The 21903-nt window shown below is 38.1% G+C and overlaps 1 protein-coding gene across 1 annotated transcript in view; it reads left to right on the top strand.

The window, feature by feature from the left end:
- Positions 1 to 21903, top strand: part of orb2 (cytoplasmic polyadenylation element-binding protein orb2) — a 149398-nt gene that overhangs the window by 76903 nt on the left and 50592 nt on the right. The window contains exon 3 of the mRNA XM_029307117.2: positions 6016 to 6069. Within this exon, the coding sequence (XP_029162950.2) occupies positions 6016 to 6069 (54 nt within the window). The remainder of the gene's footprint in view (positions 1 to 6015; positions 6070 to 21903) is intronic.

Genomic DNA, 21903 nt, shown 5'->3' with positions numbered 1-21903 from the left:
AGAAAATATTATCGCTTTCTGCAAATGAATTTACTTAGCGATTTCTTGTCAGAGACTCGTTATGCACGTGTCAGCGTGAAAGTTACGAGACATCGATTATGATAAATATACACAAATATATGCGCACTAGTTTCCCGCGTTGTATAATTGAGGAAGTTGGCTAGATAAGGATTCACTTTATTCATAGTAAATTTTTGCAATAAAAATTTTTTAATAAGATATATTGTTTTTACATTAATCCTCTGATTCAAATACGTATCACCTTATTCCTATTAGGAAAGTTAGAAAGTTACGAAAAAAAATCTTTGCAAAAAAGTTACTACCAGGAGAACCTCAATATCGCTTTTTTTGCCAGAATTGCGAGATTCCCAACGTAGCCAGAGGAAATCTGTAAGATTTCGTCAAGATATCTCTCTGGGAAATGATAATATCTGCGAGATATCTCACGTAAGCACGGGATATATCTGGGGAATAGTATATCCTTTTGAGATATATTAATGTAACTGCTTGCATACACATATATGCTTTTGCTATAGCGTTCATGAGATAATCGCAGCATGTCCTTTGTAATATCCACATCCCTGAGATCTTTAAGCAAGAGCACACTTCGCGTAATACTCGAGAGATTACTCTCGTAATATTGCTAACACTCATAATAACGTTAATAATATTTTAAGGAAATTTTTTCGTTAGATATATAATAAAGATAATTTATGTGACACATCATCGCGCAGTTTTCAATCGCTCTTGTTGCCCCTGAACATTGATGGAAGACAATAGAACAATTAATGTATATCGTATATAACACTCTGACAATCTCCGATCTCGAAGTGTTTACATAATTCGAATTGTTCGAGTATAGGATCCTCTCATACCTTGTAGGAGTAATCGATCGTACTTGGATGCACGTGGGCACATAATCGCATCGAATCGAACCTCAATCATTAGATTTCACATGTCCCATTTCAGAGCGTCGGCGTTCGGGAGAAAGCTATACGCTTCTATTTTTCCTTGCATTTTTTTTATATTCTCTCTTCACAACACCATATGCTGATGGCTGTTTTCGATGCGACAGGGACATATTACAGGGCGTATTATGGACAAAGACCTGCGATAGAACGTTGCGCAACGATATTGCGGCGAAAACGCTATCCTTTTGCACGCGTCGAAGGAATCAATCGCGGTGTATGTCACAAACAGGGGAGCGCCCATCTCTCCCGTAAATGCCTGTCATTTTCGATATTCAGCACAATCACGCGATCGCGTCAGGTATGCTGAAATTTAACGAGCGATATTGATACCTTCGTTTATTCTGCGTCAGGTTAGCTGGTTAATCATTGTTTATCCCGATAATGCAAATATCTGTAATATTTGATTGTCGCATCGATATAACGGGAAATATTAATAAATTAATATTAGAGCATAAATTAATAAATAAATATTTTATTTTATATTTATTTACTATTTCTATATAGGTAAATAATTATAATGGATATTATATTTATTTAATAATAATTTATTATAATTATTATTAAATAAATATAATATCCATTAAAGTAAATAAATGAATTAATTTATTATATATATATATACATATATTATTTGCACATGAGATTTACAAAAAATATACAAGATGTTATCTTAAAAATGCCTTTATTCCATTTTTGGAGACCGACGTTTTCATTCAACACTGAACTGAAAAATGATCCTCTATGATTATCTGAAAGATAAGATATACGATGATACGGGAAAGACGTTGAATACCACTAGTATTTTTTACTTTTACGCGCATGCATAGAGCGATGTGCGAACGCAAGTACGGTTATCGGTGAACCCGCGACGAGATAAGGTAGCTCGCTATCGCAAGAGTGACGATGTAACCGGAGGTAGCCAAGCCCTGCCGTCCACGCGAGACAACATCGTCGGCTTTTTTCCGCATGGCCACACAACGCGCGTTCGTTGTCAACGCTTACCGAGGCTCTCGTCAACCGGATTCTTCAGGAGACTTCGCAATTAAGCGTATTTTAAGATACGCGCGTCCGCTGATTGCGGATTAACAATTAATTTCTTCGCGTTTGAAATTTACAGCTTATACGAAAAAGTTTACCGTCTCATAAAGTTTCATTAATATTCCTTTCTCGCCTTTTATCATCTCGTTCGTTATCCTGCGCTTTTTTTGATAACGAATGTACACATTTCTTCCTTTTCCGCGTATAATCGCGATAGCTATTGAGGAAAATAATATTATTATATCTAAATATATTAATTATAGTTTTTAGGTATAATGATAATTATTTTAATGAAACATTTATCGCTTTTCGCATTCGAGAAAAAAAAGCATGTGTATAATAATAGTTATTAAAAATAAATTGAAAAAATAAATAGCAAGTGTCGTTAAAAATGAGAGTTCTTGATACCTTAATGACAACTTTGCGTAGTGATTCCGTTAAGACTCGGTTTCAATTTCCCGATTACTTTTTTCTATAGCTGGTACCGCATAAACGAGTTTACGCGCGCACGTGCTGATCTAGTCGCCGATAATAGCGATCGATACAGGTATAGATGTACCGTGAAAGTAAAATCTATGGAGCAAATTGACTAAGCATAATGTTATTGCTGGCACGAGTACGCTAACTTTTTTCTTCTTCGGCGGTGAATCAACCTTTAAAGAGCGACGCGATTTCGCAAAATGTGAAAACGAAGTTTTCCGCGCCCTGCCCTTTTCTTCCCCCTTCCTCTTCTGTCATCAAACACGCGATCGTTGACAGGTCTCTTTATTAAACGACTCTCAGACAATCAATATTTATTGTCGACACTCGGGATATCTACATACAATACACATACCTTTCGATTTCATTGGCTGATAAATGTGATAGAGCTCGACTTTCTCTCGAGAAAAATTTGATTACGTCTTGTATTATTTCGCAACCCTACGTTCAAACATTTCTATTACATATATTAAAAATTAAGATTATATTTAAGCTATATATGTTTGACATTTTAATTATAGAAACCAGTTAGAGGAATAAATAAATCAAAGAGCGTGCGTTGATAAAATCTTGTTATTCATCTATATTTTTTTAAAGCCGTACTCAGATCACGCATATCCCTGCAATCTTGTAAATAAAAGATGATTGACGTTTCGATAATCTTGTTAAGAACGATTTTCCTGAAAGTTTCCGTAGCGCACGCGACGTGGAATGGTATCACTGCTTTATTTGCCATGCGTAAGTTCATCGACCGGCCGCACGGAAAATGTTTTTGCGCTTGCGCTTGCTATTATTGTAACGGTGTAGAAAATTAGTCACGATGCCATGGCCTGCAGAAGAATACACTGCCGAGCACGCGCTCGGTGCAGCATAGTTGTCATAGTGCGACACGCAATCTTAGAATTCAAATTATGATGCTACAGTTCATTCTCGTTTAGCTTCGAGTCATTAGGATATATCGATCCATTGAGAGAAGATACGAGAAATTTTTGCGAAATTGACTTTTATTGCCATACAATTCATTTATATTCTAATGAATGTCTCGGGAATATCATCTCTTAGATTTCTAGATATAATAAAAATCGCATATCTGCATTTTTTTTATTCTCTGCTATATGGTTTGTAATTATCAGATCTCTTTTTAATACTTGAAGAAAGGGCCATGTTTGCGAAACATGTAAAGTCAAATAAATCAGTAACATGATTCGACTCGTCGAAAGTTTTCCACGTTGACCTCAAATCACGTACAAAGATACGGGTATAGATATTTATTCCAATCGATCGCTTTTCGAGAAATTTGTCAGAGAAACTCAAGACTCTTGTTTAATTTCATACGATTGAGTTTTCGCGACGATCTTGGAAAATAAAATACCGTGTTCCAGAAGAGCTATTCTAATCAGGAAATCGACTAACCGGTTTTCCAACGTTTTCCCTTTCCCCCGGGCGTCGTTCCTGCCAATTGAGCAATCGCGAATATGCTTTAAACAGGGGGATAATTGCAGGAAAGGTTACATTGTATGTATATATCGACGTTTGCGTGACTAGATCCTCAAAGATGGGATAACGCGCGCTCTTTGCCGTAAAGCCGGCTCGTTCGTTATTTATATACTGGTCGAAAGATGATTAGGGTGAGGGCACGTCGATGACATGCACGGATTGCGAAACGTATCGCAGACACTTCCTAGAATCGCGCCGTTTATCGCGATTATATTCCACCACCCCGTTCGTCTAATCTGTAATTGTAATTCTTGGTTGTTACGCGGTCGCGAGACATTTCCTCGCGTATACATCGATAAATCCCACGTTTCGCGGATCAGGCTAATCTTATCGCGTGTGCCACACAAACAGGAACTGTACCTTCTTGGTCAAAATTTTTATTTCGACGCTTTAAAAGGGAAACCCATCGAACGCGTTGAATAACTATTTCGATGAGCGATGAGTTTGCAAGTTTGTGAAAATCTGACAGTTTTATATTTGACAGATTACTCTGATATTTTTATAATATATTATTTGGCATTCGACAAGTGTAACACTTGTCATAAATATATCATAAGTTGAACGAAACATTTATTTGATAGGTGTGTTAAATTACAATGATCCTTGATTATTTATTGACCTATAAAAGTTTCAAGGACCCTGCACAAAAACGTTTCTATATATATATATATATATACACTCGAAAAAATTCTCGAACCGACAAGCTATTTAGCATGTTTAATAAAGTCGTTTGACAACAATTATTACCGGTCGCAGTTCCTCCTCCTTCACGAATAAAATATGTGCTAATTAACGTGAAAGTCGCCACGTGACATCGCGCTTTCATCATCGACTCGAAACGAGACAGAAACAAATTTACGGTAATATATAATATTAAAAATTCAAGTCTCAGTCGCGATAGATTCGCCGAGGAAAGCGGAAGGTCGTCGGAGAGACCGGAAATTTGGCGCCGCGACTTTACGTTTCGACATTCCTTAAATCACAATGTTCCATCACGGGTGCGAGCGAGTTCGTGTGAGGGGCCCGACCGGTCTTAGGGGTCCAAAGGTTATTTTATGTCATGGGAATATTCGACGAAAGGTTTACATGTGTACACGGTATTGAGTTGCAAGATACACGCAAGTGTGCGTGAGACCTCGCATATTGTTTAGGCGCGACTGTCTGCGTGTTTCCGTAAAATTTCTCGCAAAGCAACGCGCGGGTCTTTCGTATTTATTTTTATTTTCCCCGAATTTCGATAGCAATGAATATGAGTGTGAGTGTCGGAACAATACGGGAGGGGCGACATCGAATCAGCCGATTCTTCTGACTATAATATTTCCTGCGTTCGAGGTAATAACAATACGCGCGATAACACGACGAATCAATTAATCAATTTCCCCGATAAATTGTCAGATAGCCGTATGTCATTTTGCAGCTTAATTACGGTTCATCATATGCGGATATATGGCTATTACTAACTGTATAACACTATATATCTTGCAATTTCTGATAGGAGATGAAAGCTCAGCGTCGTGTTATTTTCCATGAATACATCCGTAAATTTTTACGTACATATATACGCGGGAAATTAATTTCCAGATACATTTTCATTTTTACAACGCACACCATTTTCACTGTTGCACAGCACGGTTCGCAGATACTCGGTTTATAAACAGTATTATATACCGTATTATATTTTATGAAAAGCATCACGAATAAATTAACACACCTTGGGATCTCTCGATTGCATAATACGTCATTATTTATATACGTCTGAGTTTTAGAAATAAATTGAAAAGTCATTACCTGCTCTAGTAACATATAATAAATATGATCAAATGCAGTGTGATGCACACACACAAGAGACCGAGAAAATTAAATTATATATCTTAATCTTCAATCATACGCCTTGTCGTAATATCTTATGCGAGTATTAAGTCACATCTATCACGGTTAATTTAATTTTTAACGTCATTCACCATATATAATCACTCCGTTTAATAGTGAGATTATTTTTCTAACGAAGAATCCTCTACTTCTGTTTCAGGATTCATCAACTGTAACGCCGCCAACACTCTGCAGTCGCTCGCGCAGCTACATGGTGAGTGAAAACTAGTTGTTAATCCTTCTTCTTCCCTTTCTCCCTCGTGTACATAGATATATTCCCGCGTTACGTTTATATTGCCAGACGATGATCGTCTAGAGGTAGAGGAGAATCGCCGCGGATTCAATTAAAATTCGCAGTTACGTAACGCGTCTGCGCGCAAGAGAGGTGTGCGCGACTTCCTGGCGCGACGACGATGGGCAATCGCGGCCCTCCTTCGCCGACGTTCACTTCCGCTTTCTTCATCGTAATCACCATATCGGGGAGGGAAGGTCTCTCGGCAACCTGTATTTTGTGGCGAAAATCCTGTTTTTGACTTTAGCGCAATAAACATCTCCAGAAATCTCACGAGCCACGCGCAATTTTTTTTTGCTCGCGAATCCAGCCGGCAAACCTGTCCAAAGAGTGCGGACTTTGACTTGCAGATATAGTCGATGCACACAGATAATATCAACAGTCTATAAATTATTTTCTCATCCTTCTCATTAAATCGCGGAAATATCCAAATAGAATGCATTTTTTAATAACATTTGTTATTTAATATTTATCTTTTTATAATTTATTTTCGTTGCATGAAGAGGTTGTTACCCGAAAAATACTTCTGTGACACGATTGCTTTGGTTTTTTATACCGTAATATCCCGCTGACGTGCGTTTAGCCGAAGAAAACGCGGAGGAATTTTCTTAAACAGATTGTATTACCTCCGAGGGAGGGATGAGGGAAGGAGGAGGGTGGGCTGATAAATATACATCGGGGCACTTTAATTAAATCTGGTAATGTGTGTCGGCGCGTCTGCGCTCGTGTCGTTGATCTTGAGAGCCTCGCGCGCACCCAGCCTCTTGGATCGTAAAGATGTCCCGGTGCAATTTCTCCTCGTGGTGTTGGCCATTAACACCACAAAAGCCCGTAAAGCGGGAAAGCGGCCGCAAGCGCGCGAGCGCAAGAAGGACGGATTTATTTTCGTGACGTCGCGAATCCAAAAGTAGCTGTCACGCTTCTCGTACTTATGGACGAGTCGGAGACACGCGTTTCGAATTTCATTTTCCAGTCCAGGGGAATGTCGTTCCTGTAGAGAGATCCGTGTATAAAACGTTGCGGCATATACGTGCGATCGCGTATCGTAGGCGACACTTATTTCTTTTTATTGACCGACTCAGTCAGGAACTTTTTATGTCTTCGTGGCCTCTTAAAAAGTTTGGCGATATCAGTTTCGAGATATTAAAAAGCCAAAAATAGCAAATGCACGCGGGAGTTTTCGAGGTAACATTTTTTTCAATTTTTTTATATTGGTAATCGTAAAAGTTTGTAAAGAAATTCGAAAAAGATATTTGAAGATATTTTAATTATACATACATATACATATACCTATCAAATTATTTATATACAATACATTTGGAAAAAAAAATGTTTATTATTGTAATATATTATTAGTGCATATAATTTTGTTTAGAAAACTTTATATACGTGAATATTTGTTGATATTTTATTATAAACCATTAAAATTTATTTAATATATATCACAAAGACATTTGTGTCTTTTTATAGCTCATTACGGGTGCATCGACGCGCGTTAACACATATCCCGGAAATTTCGCCTTTTGGGGTCAAAATTAATCGAATTAAGCAATCGTGTCGTCATTATACGTTGACTTAAACGAACGAAAAAAGAAAAAAAAAACCGCATTCAGTATTTCGATCAGGAGCTGTTTTTTTTTCACTCGAGATCAGACACGAATTCGATGGGTTAATTAACTTTCCGATGAACTTTGGGAATCGAAACGAGTCGATAAACCCGCATTTGCACACACACACACACACACACACACACACACACACACACATTACGTGCTGCGTATAATGTGCTTACTGCGTATACATGATTTTAGCTGACATGAGCTGAATCGCTGAATGAGAGTTTGATTATATTTCGTATCGATTGTATACTAACGCAGAGAATGGGGATATAAATATTTCATTGTCGCGTCGTTGAATCATACATACAGTGAATGCGATAATTAATCATCTTCTTTGGAAACGTACGCAGTCTAAAATTGTTCGAAGAAAGGGGGCCGTCAGAATATCAATAAACTTTCTTTATCACATAGTGCTACGTCTCGCGAACAAGACCTGCTGGACTGTCATAACTATATGTACATATTCTTATCTTAATTTCTCTCGGCAATGTTACATAGATAAATACACGTGCACGTGTCTACGATACGCGTGTATAAATATTCCATAGGCCACGACGCGTAACATGTTTATTATATGTGCAAGATAGAGGGAGAAAGAGAGAGAGAGAGAGAGAGAGAGAGTGGGAGAGAGAAGTCACGTATCGCGCGCATACATAATACAGTTACGAGCACGTTGCACGTTAAGTCGCCTCGCTACCTGTATAACCGACTATACATTACCATATATATTGATCCAACCTAGAAAACGCGCCCGTAGAATCACCCTCCGCCAGACGTTCTCGGCGCTTTTTGACAATGTCGTCCCCAGTTACGCTCCTCGGCTTTTTTTTCACGGTCTGCGAATCGCCTCTTTCCTGTGTCGCGTTTTTTTTTCACCCGACATTGAATAATACGCACCCGCTTCACGTCAGTCCTATTTGTCACATATAGTTTCTATAAATAGAAATGCCATACGCATCTCTCTATATAATGCCATAACTCTATATATTATTTCGTCTCTACGTGTCATATGTAATAATAAGATTGACGGGACGTGTCGGAAAAATTCAAAGTCGTGAAAATCTATTGTTTTTTTATACTTGCAAAAATATTTCTCTCCATATGCTGCAACGAAAGGAAAAAAATTCTATTCATTTATTCATTGAATTTGTTACACCGTAAACTTTTGTCGCATAATTCGTGATTTATATTTCAACGAATTAGTCCTGTTATCACATATTAATTGCATTCTATTGCGATCTCTCGCGCGTGTGATTTCTCGACTAATCGACAGACGTGTGTTATATTACGGCCGAGTGGTAAAAACGGCACGTCGGTGTCAAGTGTTAAAAATGAAATGTTAAAATTATCATACACGAACGCACACGAATCCTCCTCTCGCGGATGCACACTCGCGCATTCGGTCGAAAGAATTTCGCTGATTACACATTCGCGTTTCGCAGGTGCAACGCAAATTCCTGCCGCCGCAGATAGTTGCGTAATTCGCGATCCGCGTCCGGTTCTGAACCGGAGAGCCTTACGTCGCGTTAGAAAAAAAAAATGTATCGTTTGTTAATTTTTTTTTCTTCATAAAGACTTGCATATATAAAGAAGACGGACGCGAGGATGAAAAAATGCGGTAGTCATTAAAATCATTGCATTATTTATCGTGCAAGACGGAGTACGTTGCGAGAATCTGTTATATTTTTGCACGCAAATATGATTGACATACGAGGAAATTCAATTAAGTATTCTCGCGAACCGGGAATGATTTCCGATGCAATTTGTAATCGTAATAAAAGCTCTGTTACAAGCTCTACGAGATACGGAAACTTTCAATCTACAGATACGCATAGAGACGTCGTGATTATTCGTTTATGTTAATCGTCCTTTATGCTCGCTGTGAGACATGAATTTTAGTCCAAGCGGAGATCTGAATATTAATACACCATAAATATACATTATGCGTTATTTCAAAATGTCGCGTATATAATATATTCGTAAAAATTCACGTAATCGAAATTTGACATTCTCAAATCGCCTTTCGAAGATCACATTTGGATTTTTTTTTTTTCCACAAAATTTATGACTGCAGCATAACTTTATAATTGCGGAATAATACAATTAATAATTCTTTAAATATTTTTGACATCATTTTTATTTAGGGAGACTTTTATTATGCACAATTTTTCTTAATTTTTAAATTAAGGTGGAATTATATATCGAATTGAAAAATTCAAGTCATCCCGCGAATCTATAACGTCGTAACGTTCTTCTCTCTCGTTCTACCTCAAAGATACGAGCGTTCCTCGGAGAGCACACGTCGAGAATTTTCTATCGGCGTTTCCCGGCGGTGCTATACTTCTTGCCGGGGAACGAACGTGGCCTGAAATTACGCGAGCATGCACGAGGAACCGCATGCGTGACAGACATGCCCGAGGTCCTCCGGTGATGGGACGACGATTGTGTACACACGGGGCTCTTACAGCGTGAAAGACGCAACCGTGTAGGAGGAAGAAGAGAGAGAGGCGATACATTTCGTAATTAATATACCGTTTTCGATCGGTCTCTCTTCTTCTTCATTTTCTATGTCGGAACGCGACAATTATGTGTGCGAATCGTCTTGAATTTTCACGTCATTTTTATATTCGTAGGTTGACTCGAATTACTTGATTAAATAATTCGCACAAGATTAACTTCTCTTTTCTTATTAATTATCAACAATTACACGTTGCGCTCTTCTCTCGTGTCTAACTTTCTTCTACCTCACGTGCTCAGTTTCGCGCCTATGTGCGTTTCGAAGAATCGACGCGGGTTTCAAAAGAATGGTCATTAGACTCTCGACAATAGCAACCGCGGGTAATTAACTTCCTGGCCGGATCCAGTGTTGTTGCCTCGACTGAACGTATATAGCGCGGAGATGTAATATTGTGCAAGAATGTGTGCTTTTGCGTCTTGAATTGAACACACGAGCGGAACTTCTTTTTTGTTAAAATCCTTCCGCAAAATCTTGAAATTATAATTTTATCATAAATTATTTCGGAGCATACGAATCTTATAAAAATAAAATAATTATAGGTAGCACTATTTTCATATATTTTGCGAGAATTGACACATACAAAGAGATTCATTACAATATATCTATTAAAGCTTATATTTTGCAACCACGAATTATCTTTATCGTTATCATACATTTTTATTATACGTGAATCGTGGATTTTCTTATAGCAGATTTTCGCGATTATATTCCAACGCAGACTTCAATTAAAGTTTACAAATTGACATAAAAATCGCGTTCGGTGAAACGACTTCTCGGAAGAAACTTCGTATTTATTCTTGTAAGACACGTCAGTGTTTTATTATAGACTTACAAATTTTTCGTAAAAATTATAGTCATTGAAGAATCGTGTCTCTTCTCGGAGGAAACTTTTACGATCCGCAGAGTGGTTCTTCAGAGAGCTCGAGATCCTAACAGCGAGTTGTTTTCGCAACGACTGCATAACTACCGGTGGAATGTTAACGCGTCCGTCCAATCGCCGTTCAGATAATCGGTGCGAACGAGGTAGCGCATGCTCGCTAACAATTCAAGCCTTTGACCTTTAACACAAGGCGTAAACTCGTAAATCACGTTATGCGACCGTGCAAAATCACGTCTACACGAAGTTGTCAAAAGACCGAGAGAAGGATGGTGCGCGTCGTTTCCATCGCTTCAGCATCCTTCGAGAATGATGTTCTCGGCGGTGAAAACATTTTTTATCATCCATTATGACACACAGAATTCTTTTTATTATCTCACGCACATATCGCAGAGCCGAGAGGCCACAAAGTTATTATCTCAGCTCGCTTGTTGTAAATCAATTTTTTTTTACGTCAACTTTATCTCTTGTAATTTTTTTTTCGCATACAGTTCTTGAAAATATTTCCATGGAAAATATTCCATTCAAATTATATGTAAATATAATGCGTAGTAATATCACACACGGTGAATTTCCGCGAAGTAGAAAACGTTTCGGGTCACCGTTTCCGAGCCGAAAATCGAGGGGATGCCGCCGTAATCGCCTATTGCCCCTCTTATCTCGCATCCGGTTGGGCCGCGGCCTTTTTGTGTCGCGAGGGAAAGTCGATAGATATGCATAGAGCCACACGAACGCGGGTTAGCTTAGCGAGGTCCTGGGTCTCGTGGACATTGCATATTCAGCGGATGCAGATTCCGGCGCGCGGACCGCAGCCGGTGAAACAATACATTAATTAGCCGGTCTTTCGCAGAGCGAAGGGCCCTCCGAGAGAGAGAGAGAGAGACCCTCTGGGAGTACCTAGCTACTACTACGGTTTTAGGCGGACACCCCGTATAACTTCCTCCTTCGTGTAGCCGGGGCGTTCTCCGGTGCGAGACCATAAATCCGGGCGACGTTCAATATTTATGGGTGCTGCGGTGGTGGCTCCGGTGCGCTTACTTTAATCTCTACTAGCCAGGCGAAATGCCCAACCCCGCAACGACAGATGACTGCATCTGGATACCCGGGATAGATATATGTAGGTCTCGCGATACGAACCCACGTGGCAGCTAACTTTAAAGTTTCTCCGTTTTTACATCGCCTATATACGAGCGCTATAAAGCCTCGGAAATGAAAAATGCTCCGATATGCATCGATCTAAATAATTCCGGACAGGCATCTGTCACAGCGCGCGCTTTACGAAATATTTTTAAATATTAATGGAACGCTATAACTTTTTACTTCTGTCGTATTTCAATTTTTTATTGTGCCAGAGGAGTAGAAATATAATAATCGAAAATATTTTAAGAATTATAAAATGACTTTGAATAAATTATCAAAGAATCGTCATATTATCTGATTTTTTTTTTGTTTATTTTGTTTGATTATGGTTCTTGTCAGTTTGATATAAAGTAGCAGCATCACATTTTTTTTTCTAAATAGTAGAATATACAAAATTATCTTTAGAAATTAATAAATATTCCGCAATGAGTCTTGGTCCTGCTGGCTTCTCAAGAAGATAACGTGACGCAACAATCCCGCAATTCGACCTCGTCATTTCGAAAAGATCATGTTGTTTGTTATGTTCGTATCGCATCGCAACGAGTTTATTGCAACAGTGCGCGTGGAAAGATACCGTATTGCCGCGGTTTGAGAGTTGAGATTTGAGAAGCAACCGCCAGTGTTTTGCGCTCGTTCCAGTTTACTTGCTGGAAAATCTCGCGTAAATCGAGAGGATACCTTAATATCGGCCTTCGTGCGCGCGCGTGCGGTGCTAAATGTCACGGCATTTCTAATCGCGTCCGCGATGTTCGATGTCATGATACAAAACCGCGAACATATATGCGCATATCATATCGCGCGCTCGATTTCTACTCTCCATAAATATAAGCTACGCCGTTCTAATATAGGAGATCGGCCAGCTATTACAAGTAACACTTCATTATTCTGAGTGGAGTGTAATGAGAAGTTCCTAGCCGCGATGGTAAATTGCAGTGCAGTTCATCGGCTTGATTAGACTCCGAAGTAAGAAAATGTGAGACTTCGTTACTTGGCGTAACAGCTAGGCTCAGATATGCTTTCAGTCAGGTGGTGATTAATATGGCGGATATTTAATTAAATCGTCAGTTTTATCTTGCTTGGCGTCCATCGTCGCGTCACAGATATCATTTATTACGTATTTAGTCTATAATTAGCGCTCTTGATTATTTTACACTTATTACAATCTAGACATTAGCACATCTATATTATCTTAAGCTTGTGAGTTAAAGATTCCAACTTGGCCAGTTAATACGTTTTTACGACGGTCCCATAAAGCGATGAAATAAGTTTTCATAAGTCACAGATCCCTGACGCCATATAAACGCGAAATGGACAGGAAGGCGAATTGACTTCCAAGCGAATTTCACGCTTATTAGTGTCACCAGATCGATTGGAGGATTTTACGACTTTCGATTAAATCGATAGGCGTCATTGTGTCAAACCCGGCTTAAGTCAAGGTACGAAGTTTCCCTTGTCCCACATTCTCCGCATCCTTGACGAAGTTTCTCGTGATCGGTGTCACTTCCTTGCACAATACATATTTATCTATTTATTAGTTTAATTCAGCGGTGAACATTAAGCTATAAAGGTGTGTTGTCGCCACAAATAATTTAGCCTCGCGCCTTTTCATCAGTACAGAGTTTATTTACTCTAATGACCTGAATTTTTTATTAATTACATTTTTTTTCTGCGTGCGATTAGTTTAATAAAGGAGATTGAAATTGCTTAAATTCGTACACGAGTGATTTTACACGTCACAGTCTACATTAACTATTTTATATATCATTATTTGTAAATTGCGCGTTTAATAAGTATTTGTTTAAATATTTTTATTTTTCCTTGTGATGCTTAATACTTGACTGCGTTAAAGTATATATTCGACGAAATTTGCCGCGTTCTCGGAGAATCAATCGAGGTGCGAAATGCATCGGCGTTACTTGACGTTAAATTGCAATTACGTATCGAGACGGAACTCGGACCCCGATGCTATTATTGGCAGTCTTAGAAATCGAATTCCGAAAATGTCAACGTTGCAGTGCATCGCGTGAATAACACGGCGTCTCGCGTGCCACGATTGTTATAGTCGAGTAGCAGGGGAATGTAATGGATCTTTCGTATGGCATCTAAAAGATCAACCGTGTTTCGTGAATTTAACTTTGATAGACGAAACACGAATGCCGTACGTCACGTGCGTGCCTGACTCGAAGGGATCTCGATTTTATCAGAACGTGAAAATGACTAACGTGCCATATTATGACGTGAGCTAATTAATCTCGGGATTGCTAACGATATTTTCGTGCAAAACATGCAATTGCATTAAAGAAATTGCACAGGAAACGTTTTTAGATGAATTTTTCGCGTAAATTGCAAATTTATTTTTTATCCAATTTTATTTTAATTACGAAGACGTATAATTAGGAAAATATATACTGGGATCATCAATTTATAGATATATTTATAAGTGGTAGATTGACAAAGGAGAGTCATCGATCACGAATGAAAAACTCGAGTGTCATGAATTAAATAGCTTCCATTTAAATCTCACGCGTCTCATTAATAAACAGTCATCTATCATATACCTATACAATATATAATAATTATATATATTATCAGGAAGCGATTCAGGGAGCATATTAAAGTAAGATTTTTCTGATATCATCGAGAAAGCTAATTTTAAAAAACAATTAAATTAATTACTACTATGCACCAACCTCTTTCTCCTTGTGCATCTCTTTCGTTTTCTTTCTTTTTCTCTTTAGGACGCGATTAACTCGCTTCTCGAAGGACGGTAAAACGGACCTTTGGCCAATTAAAATCGACGATTATAGCGGATTTTATCATAGCCGCGACTCAATTAAAGTCAATTACCGCGCGGTCCTATTCGTGTCGCCGATCACGTGACACAATTTGCATCGTGAACTACTTTTACCGTACGAGAGAATAGGCATCTTAGATGACGCGTATATATATGTATGTATATACGTATATATATATATATGCCGTAATACGCCTCGGGCATACGTGTGTCCGTGGGGAACAAGTGCATAGGCTCTGCTCCTGAATTGTCTCCGTTTCTCTTGTATGCGCGCCGAAGAATGGTTTCTCTCGATACCATACCATCGACCTTGATAACACTTGTGAAACGCGACACGTGTCACGATGTCAAGACAAGTCTCTACGAACGCGACGGATTCTATTCATCGACGACAAAAACGGCGTTAAAAAGAAATCCCTACAAGGTTGTCAGTCACAATCGAGAAAGCGTTATAATTTCATTCAATTCAAATGATGCCGTAGAAATTAAAGAAGAGTTTCGATTTTTATGTTTATTTTGAACGAAAATGTCTAAAGCATTAAAAATTTATGCTATACTTGTCAAAATTCTATCAGTTTTAATTTCTGAATTAATATTTGTATTTTAAAATATTATATTATATATACATTTATATATCTTACGTAATGATATCACATAGTAAAGATAAATATTCTCAGATGCGATGAATATTAATATTTAACGTAACATGATTTATTATTTATATAAACTGTACGTGTGCATATTCTTAAACAATTGTAAATATCGCAGGCACAGATACATAAGATATTAGATGTCGTTGGATTAGGGTCAATTTTCGGGTTCATTTTTTGCATATGTAGAGTACAGCGGAAACCAACGTAACTTCTTGCCTAAGACTTTCTTTCCGTTTAACTGGCTTATGAACGGACAAATAAATCAGGCGTGTGAGTTATCGCGCGCTTTTTCTCTATTCTCCGTCTCCTTTTACTTTGCTCAGCTATTATTTATCATTTGATCTTATATGTCGAAAGATAGAGAGCGAGAAGCGAACTTGGCAGATCCTTCGATCGATTCGGATGAAATATGCGGTAAGGATACGTTGCTAGAATCGTTCGTAGAGTAAAACGTACTTGCGATATTTACAATTGTAAGGATATAATGGAGCTCTTACGGCATAGTCGCTTGATAGACAAATAACACATTTGTACAAGTATTTCATGTCTAACGTTTGCATCCAAGAAAGCACACATTTTTTAAAGCCGCGAATGAAAGGAACTTAAGCCGCATAAAATTTATTTGATAAAAGAAAGAAATTTTTAAAATATATAAAATTTTATAATATAATAAAAAAAGAACAAGCTAATGTACTGGTTCTCTGTTTCACAAGAGGTGCTGTTTAAAACAGAAATTTTAATCCATCCTGATTATGATTGTTTAATTCTAGTGCGTATAGTCGTATTTTTTTAATCGTTCTTTCATTATTTTCCGCTTTGAAAATTGTATAAAGTAAAATTAAAGCAGATAATTGGAACGCTATTGTTTCACGCGATCTCTATACTTGGTTCGGTGCGCGCGATAACAAGAAACACGTTCCATCGATACGAAAGCAACGGTTAATCATTCCGTCTTGATTTGGTAACTTTCTCGGTTAGTGGGGAATTAAAGGAGAGAAAAAAGAAAGAGAGAGAGATAAAGCTACGCAATAATGGGAACTGCCTTTTCAAGATCTGCGTAAATGAGTAACGAGATTCGTTCGGTATTAAGAGCAGCAGCGATCATTTTTGCCTTTGAAAAGATGCTTTTCAAATTGCTTAAAAGAAAGCTCTATAACCTAACCGTGTTCCTCGCTCGTGATATGTATGATTTGACGAAATTAGAGAAAGTCGCGCACGTGCGAAGTAAATTTCACGTATCTTAACCAAGGTACTTTCCGTATAGTGATCATATCTCGAGTCGTGCCTTGCATCGTGCCTTGAATCATTCGAACTGAAATGTTAATTACAATAATATTATTAATATATCTTCGATAAATCATCGCGATTTTGCGATCATAATTGAGAAAGTCTATATACTGATAATTAATTATTTAATTTCCTGTTTAGAGCAACGATTTCATTTTTTACAATTATTATTTATTCGAATTTCGAGGAATTCTTTCGTTAGAACGCGATGATGTAGAAATTTATAGAAAATATATTCTTTTACTTTCGGACTGATCTTCGTCATGATTATGCAGTGGCGAGGAAATTTGTTCGCGGTCTCGAACTCGCGAGGGTGAACGAATGTATTCGTGGTAACCTCGGAATATCGCTGAAATGTCGCATCCCGCCCTTCTTCCTTTCCTCGCGATGCAAGATCGAGGCAGTTTCGGTTGCACAAGACTTTCGAAAGGTCAAGAGTGCAACGCGCGCGCCGAGGATTCCCCTTTCTTTAGGTGTGGGCGCCCACTTGCGCTATTTGAACTAGAAACTAATGCGCGGAACATATAATACAGATTTAAAAGATTGAATACTTTCTTTGTACAAAACTTACATTTTTTTACAATTTTTCTTGATACTTCTATCTTTCTTAATTCTAGCTCCTTCTTACCGGGGAAGTTAATAAGATTGTTTCAATTATCTTTCATTTCTGCATCTTAATTAAAACGCGGTGGAAAAATTGTCTGAAGTAACCTTATTACTCTTATTACTCTTTAATGTACTTTTAATTTTGAAATTTAAATAATTTTTTTTTATTCATTTGCGTGTGTACCTAGATTTAAATCAATACACATCATTAACGATAATTAAAATTGTTATACAATAGATTTAAAATTAGAGTAATAAGATCACTCCAAAGCAAAACTTCTTTTCCGTCATACCTTAATTTCCGATTGAGCAGTTCTCGTTGTCGTAGTGACGTGTAGTGTACATACATATCCGTGAAAGTAAAACCCGGGATGAAAATGATTTACCGGTGATTAGAACGCGGTAGGAAAGCTGTCTTCGGATATAATCTCATTACAAGGTAGTAGAAGAGTTAGGGGTATTTTTCGTTAGCTTTGGCTAAAGTGTTGCGAACGCGCGGGTCATCCAAGAGAGTCCTCCTTCAGGCGGATATTATCCTCGATAGCGCAGGCCTGTCTTGTCGGCCGTCCGTCAAGCGGTTCGTGTTTACTGCTGTTTGTAAATCACACGGCGGACAGGCAATTAGCGGGCCTCGCGAAAAATCGAGCCCCATCGTGGGAACGCTTTATTAATCGCGACACCGAGTCGCGATAAACACCGCGACTATGTTTGGTAGAACGCGACGCGCTAAATCGCGCTATCATCGTTCAGACGATTCCGGGAAAGTCGTTTGTCGTTCTTCGATCGTGACGCATAATCACGCTCATTATCATTGAAATAAAAATAGCGAATTAGATTTTTTTCAGGAAGTTATTGCGCGTGCAATGCTTGATAAGAAGTCTCGGTACAAGTATAGACATTGAAAAAAGTTTTGGAATTATTTTATACAATTTCAATTAGCGTGATAAATTGTAAGTTTGATTTTATTTCTGTGGATAGAATTTCGGAATTACGATAAATATTGTAAGAAAAATTTAAGTAATCTATACGCTATCTTAAAAAAAAAAAAAAAAATATCTAAACAAAACGATATCTTTGATCGTACGAATTGACATCGTTCATTTTATGTCTTCACGAAGAAAGGATTTTGATAGAAACAACAGATTGAAAGGAGGAATGCTAGCAGTAAAAGCGGGAAGGTTTGTAGATCAGTAAGTGAAATTGGATGGAAGAGAAAAAGGTTCTGCTCTTCGTCGATTTAGGATTGTCCGAGAATGCAAATTTCTATCGATTACAACATTGCAAGATATATCTTATTGTAGAGTAATGTTATTCAATTATATCTTTTTTCTTCTTAGCTTCTTAAAATTTTAGATCGTGTAGCTGTGTAGCTCGTTATAAATTTCGCTTTTCCTGATGAAAAATAAAGAGAAGAAAGTATACGTTGCTGTAGTAACGACGGAACGGAAATGCAAAACCGGGTTTTAAATTAAAGACTCGCTCACTAATTTACCACCACTCGTTTCAATTTATTCCGCCGACTACCTCGTCTTTAACGAGCAATACTTTTATTCAGACTTATTATGCCTTTCTCGTAGCAAGATTTTAACTTGAAATCGCCGTGCTCTTATATTTATTCGTTATTAATGTACGTCCAATTTACTTGAGCTTCCAGAGAATAAGGCTTTCTTATATCTTGACAAATGGAATTGTCTTTTGTACCTATTAAGAAATATCTATATTTATTATACTTATTGGATGAGAGAGATAGAGCAGTTTTCAATTTCTTTCTTTTTGTTTTTTGTTTTTTTTTTTTTTTTTATTTCACCGATTCGCTATTATTTTAAACTGACTCGACCCTAATCTGATACCCTCTGTCGTTAGAACAATTACGTTTAATTATCTCATAAATAATAATTCCCGGAGTATCAGTTTTTGATGTTAATTCCATTCAGTCTTCTCGAGATCTCTCAACTTATCCGCATAAAATATTTCTAATTCCCTCGAGCGAACGCGTTAACGACGTCGTAGACGAATCGCACATCTGACGCAGTCTTGTTGCGACATGACGGAAGAGGGGTGGCCGCGAAATCGAGGTTGGGGGAAGTACTTCATCTAGGCCGAGTAAAACGAGAAGGGTGGAAAGGAGTCGAAACGTATAGTCGAGAGAGACAGAGAGAAACGGCGAGATGCAAGCACGCTCTTGAGACGCGTACTCGTTAATTCGCAGAATTTTCTCAAGTTGCAGATAAGACCGTAATTATAAATTCCTCATAATTCGTGCGGTTGCCGCGCGACGAAATTACTGCGAAATTTTGCGAGAAAGAAGGACGTTGGAAGTGGTTCGTATCGACGGAAAAAGTGACCGATGTCGCGTCGCTGGTAACATTTTTAATTGCCGTTTCGCCTCTTCTCTCTTTCCCTGAGCCATTAACGCTAGGGGTTGAGCGAAAATCCTGAAACGACCGACCTAACGTTATTACTTCCTTAACCATGTCGTTAAAAAAGCTTCAACCGCACCGGGCGGGATTAATTAATTGTATGTCGCACTTTAATCAAGACCTAACCCGACCGACCTCGACCTCGGCCTAAAGAGTCTTTTTCAGCGTAATATTGCGTACCATATAATTTTAACTGAAATTTTAGGCGCGTCAGATGTCCCGCGGTGACTAAATGTCGACCGCAGTCGCGACGAACACGTATATTAGTATCGTGGCAACCGCGAATATGGCTTTAGGAAGGTAGCTCCCTCGGGGAAAGTATATAGTGATCGGAAAGTAAGTTGAGGTGAATGGAAAGAACAGAGAGTTGATGTGTGTCCGAACGACTTTTCAATCTATTTTCAATTTACCCTTCAATCACATTCACTCGCTATTGCTATATATATATATATATATATATATATATATATATATATATATATATAAAATATATTCGTTTCGCGTTAAATAAATTTGCTTCGCTATCTGTCAAAAAATATTGACGATACGTCATAGATGTAGCGTGTGACAATTAATATACAATAAAATATTCGTAATATATTACATTTGATCATAATTTACAACGAATCGATTTGCACGCGCACAATTTTGCGTTTGCAAAATTTTATCTAGTTCAATCAATTAATTGCGGATCACGCTTATAAGCGTGAGTCGTTTGTCGCATCGATCGATACGTAGCCATTGTCACGTTCTCGTTGTTTCCACGCGCGTTGTTTCCACCGTTACATCCGGTGCTCTTCTTCGTGGGAACACCGATTCGCATAGTAGCCGCTCTTTCAAGCGATTCTTATTCTCAAAGACGACGGTGACGTCCGTCGTTTCGTTTTTGAAGGAAACATTTTCCGCCTCGACTGGCTGCGCGCGAATGTATAAAATGTAACGCAGAAGGGAGCTCGAACTATCCCGCGTTTCCGGTTCACGGTATTTGAGTTGTCGGGTTCATTTGCGACGTCATGGAGACCCTCTCGTAGAATGACGCGTCGCACGGTTGCGAAAGAGATCTCGAATAACCCTAAGGCGCCATTCGCCGCGCGTTTTTTTTTCCCTTGACAACGACGACGACGACCTCGATATGCCGGCTAATTAATCGACCGGGAGATATCGATCCGGTTAACATCTAGCACGGAGCGAATCGATGTTCGCGCTTGACTTCGGCGTTAGAGATGAGCGATGATGCCTGTAGTTTGGCGCTATTATCGAAATGTAAAAAGTCCCACTAAATTTTAGTATGCAAATTATTGGCGGTACATTTTACGTGACTTTAGATTGTACATTTTTACGCAAGATTTTTAATACACCGAAATCGTCCTTTCAATTTATTATCATACTTAATAATATTATGTGACTTGTATAACTTTTAAAAAATTGTAGTATTATATTTTTATTAAGTTAAATTTTATATCATAAAATTTTATTAAATTTCGCTGAAATTATATAAAATTTAGTATAGATTTAAAATATATTAATACTTACTAGTAGATTATAAATTTACTATATATTTGTTTCCGTAATAATAATATAAATACAAGTTTTCAACTTGTGTGTCAATATCTCAAGAGTAAAATCTACTTCAATTTTTTTTAATGTGTAATGCTAATATTTACCTTTTTTCCTTTGTCGTTTTTTTTTAATTTGGTCTTTGCCCCGGTGTTATCTTTTCAACGCAATGCTTATCCCGCCCTTCACGCGTCACAAAACTTGATTCGCAGTCGAGGGACTTGCGAGGGCCGTTTCGACGCTCATCGTTCTACCGAGTGTTTTTCGCTCTTTCCGCCGCGCCGG

The sequence above is a fragment of the Nylanderia fulva genome, unplaced genomic scaffold, assembly GCF_048542155.1.
Source record: "Nylanderia fulva isolate GAGA-0341 unplaced genomic scaffold, ASM4854215v1 Scaffold7, whole genome shotgun sequence".
Taxonomy (NCBI): domain Eukaryota; kingdom Metazoa; phylum Arthropoda; class Insecta; order Hymenoptera; family Formicidae; genus Nylanderia; species Nylanderia fulva.
Note: the sequence above shows the minus strand (reverse complement) of the source record. Positions and strands in the feature narration are given on the sequence as shown.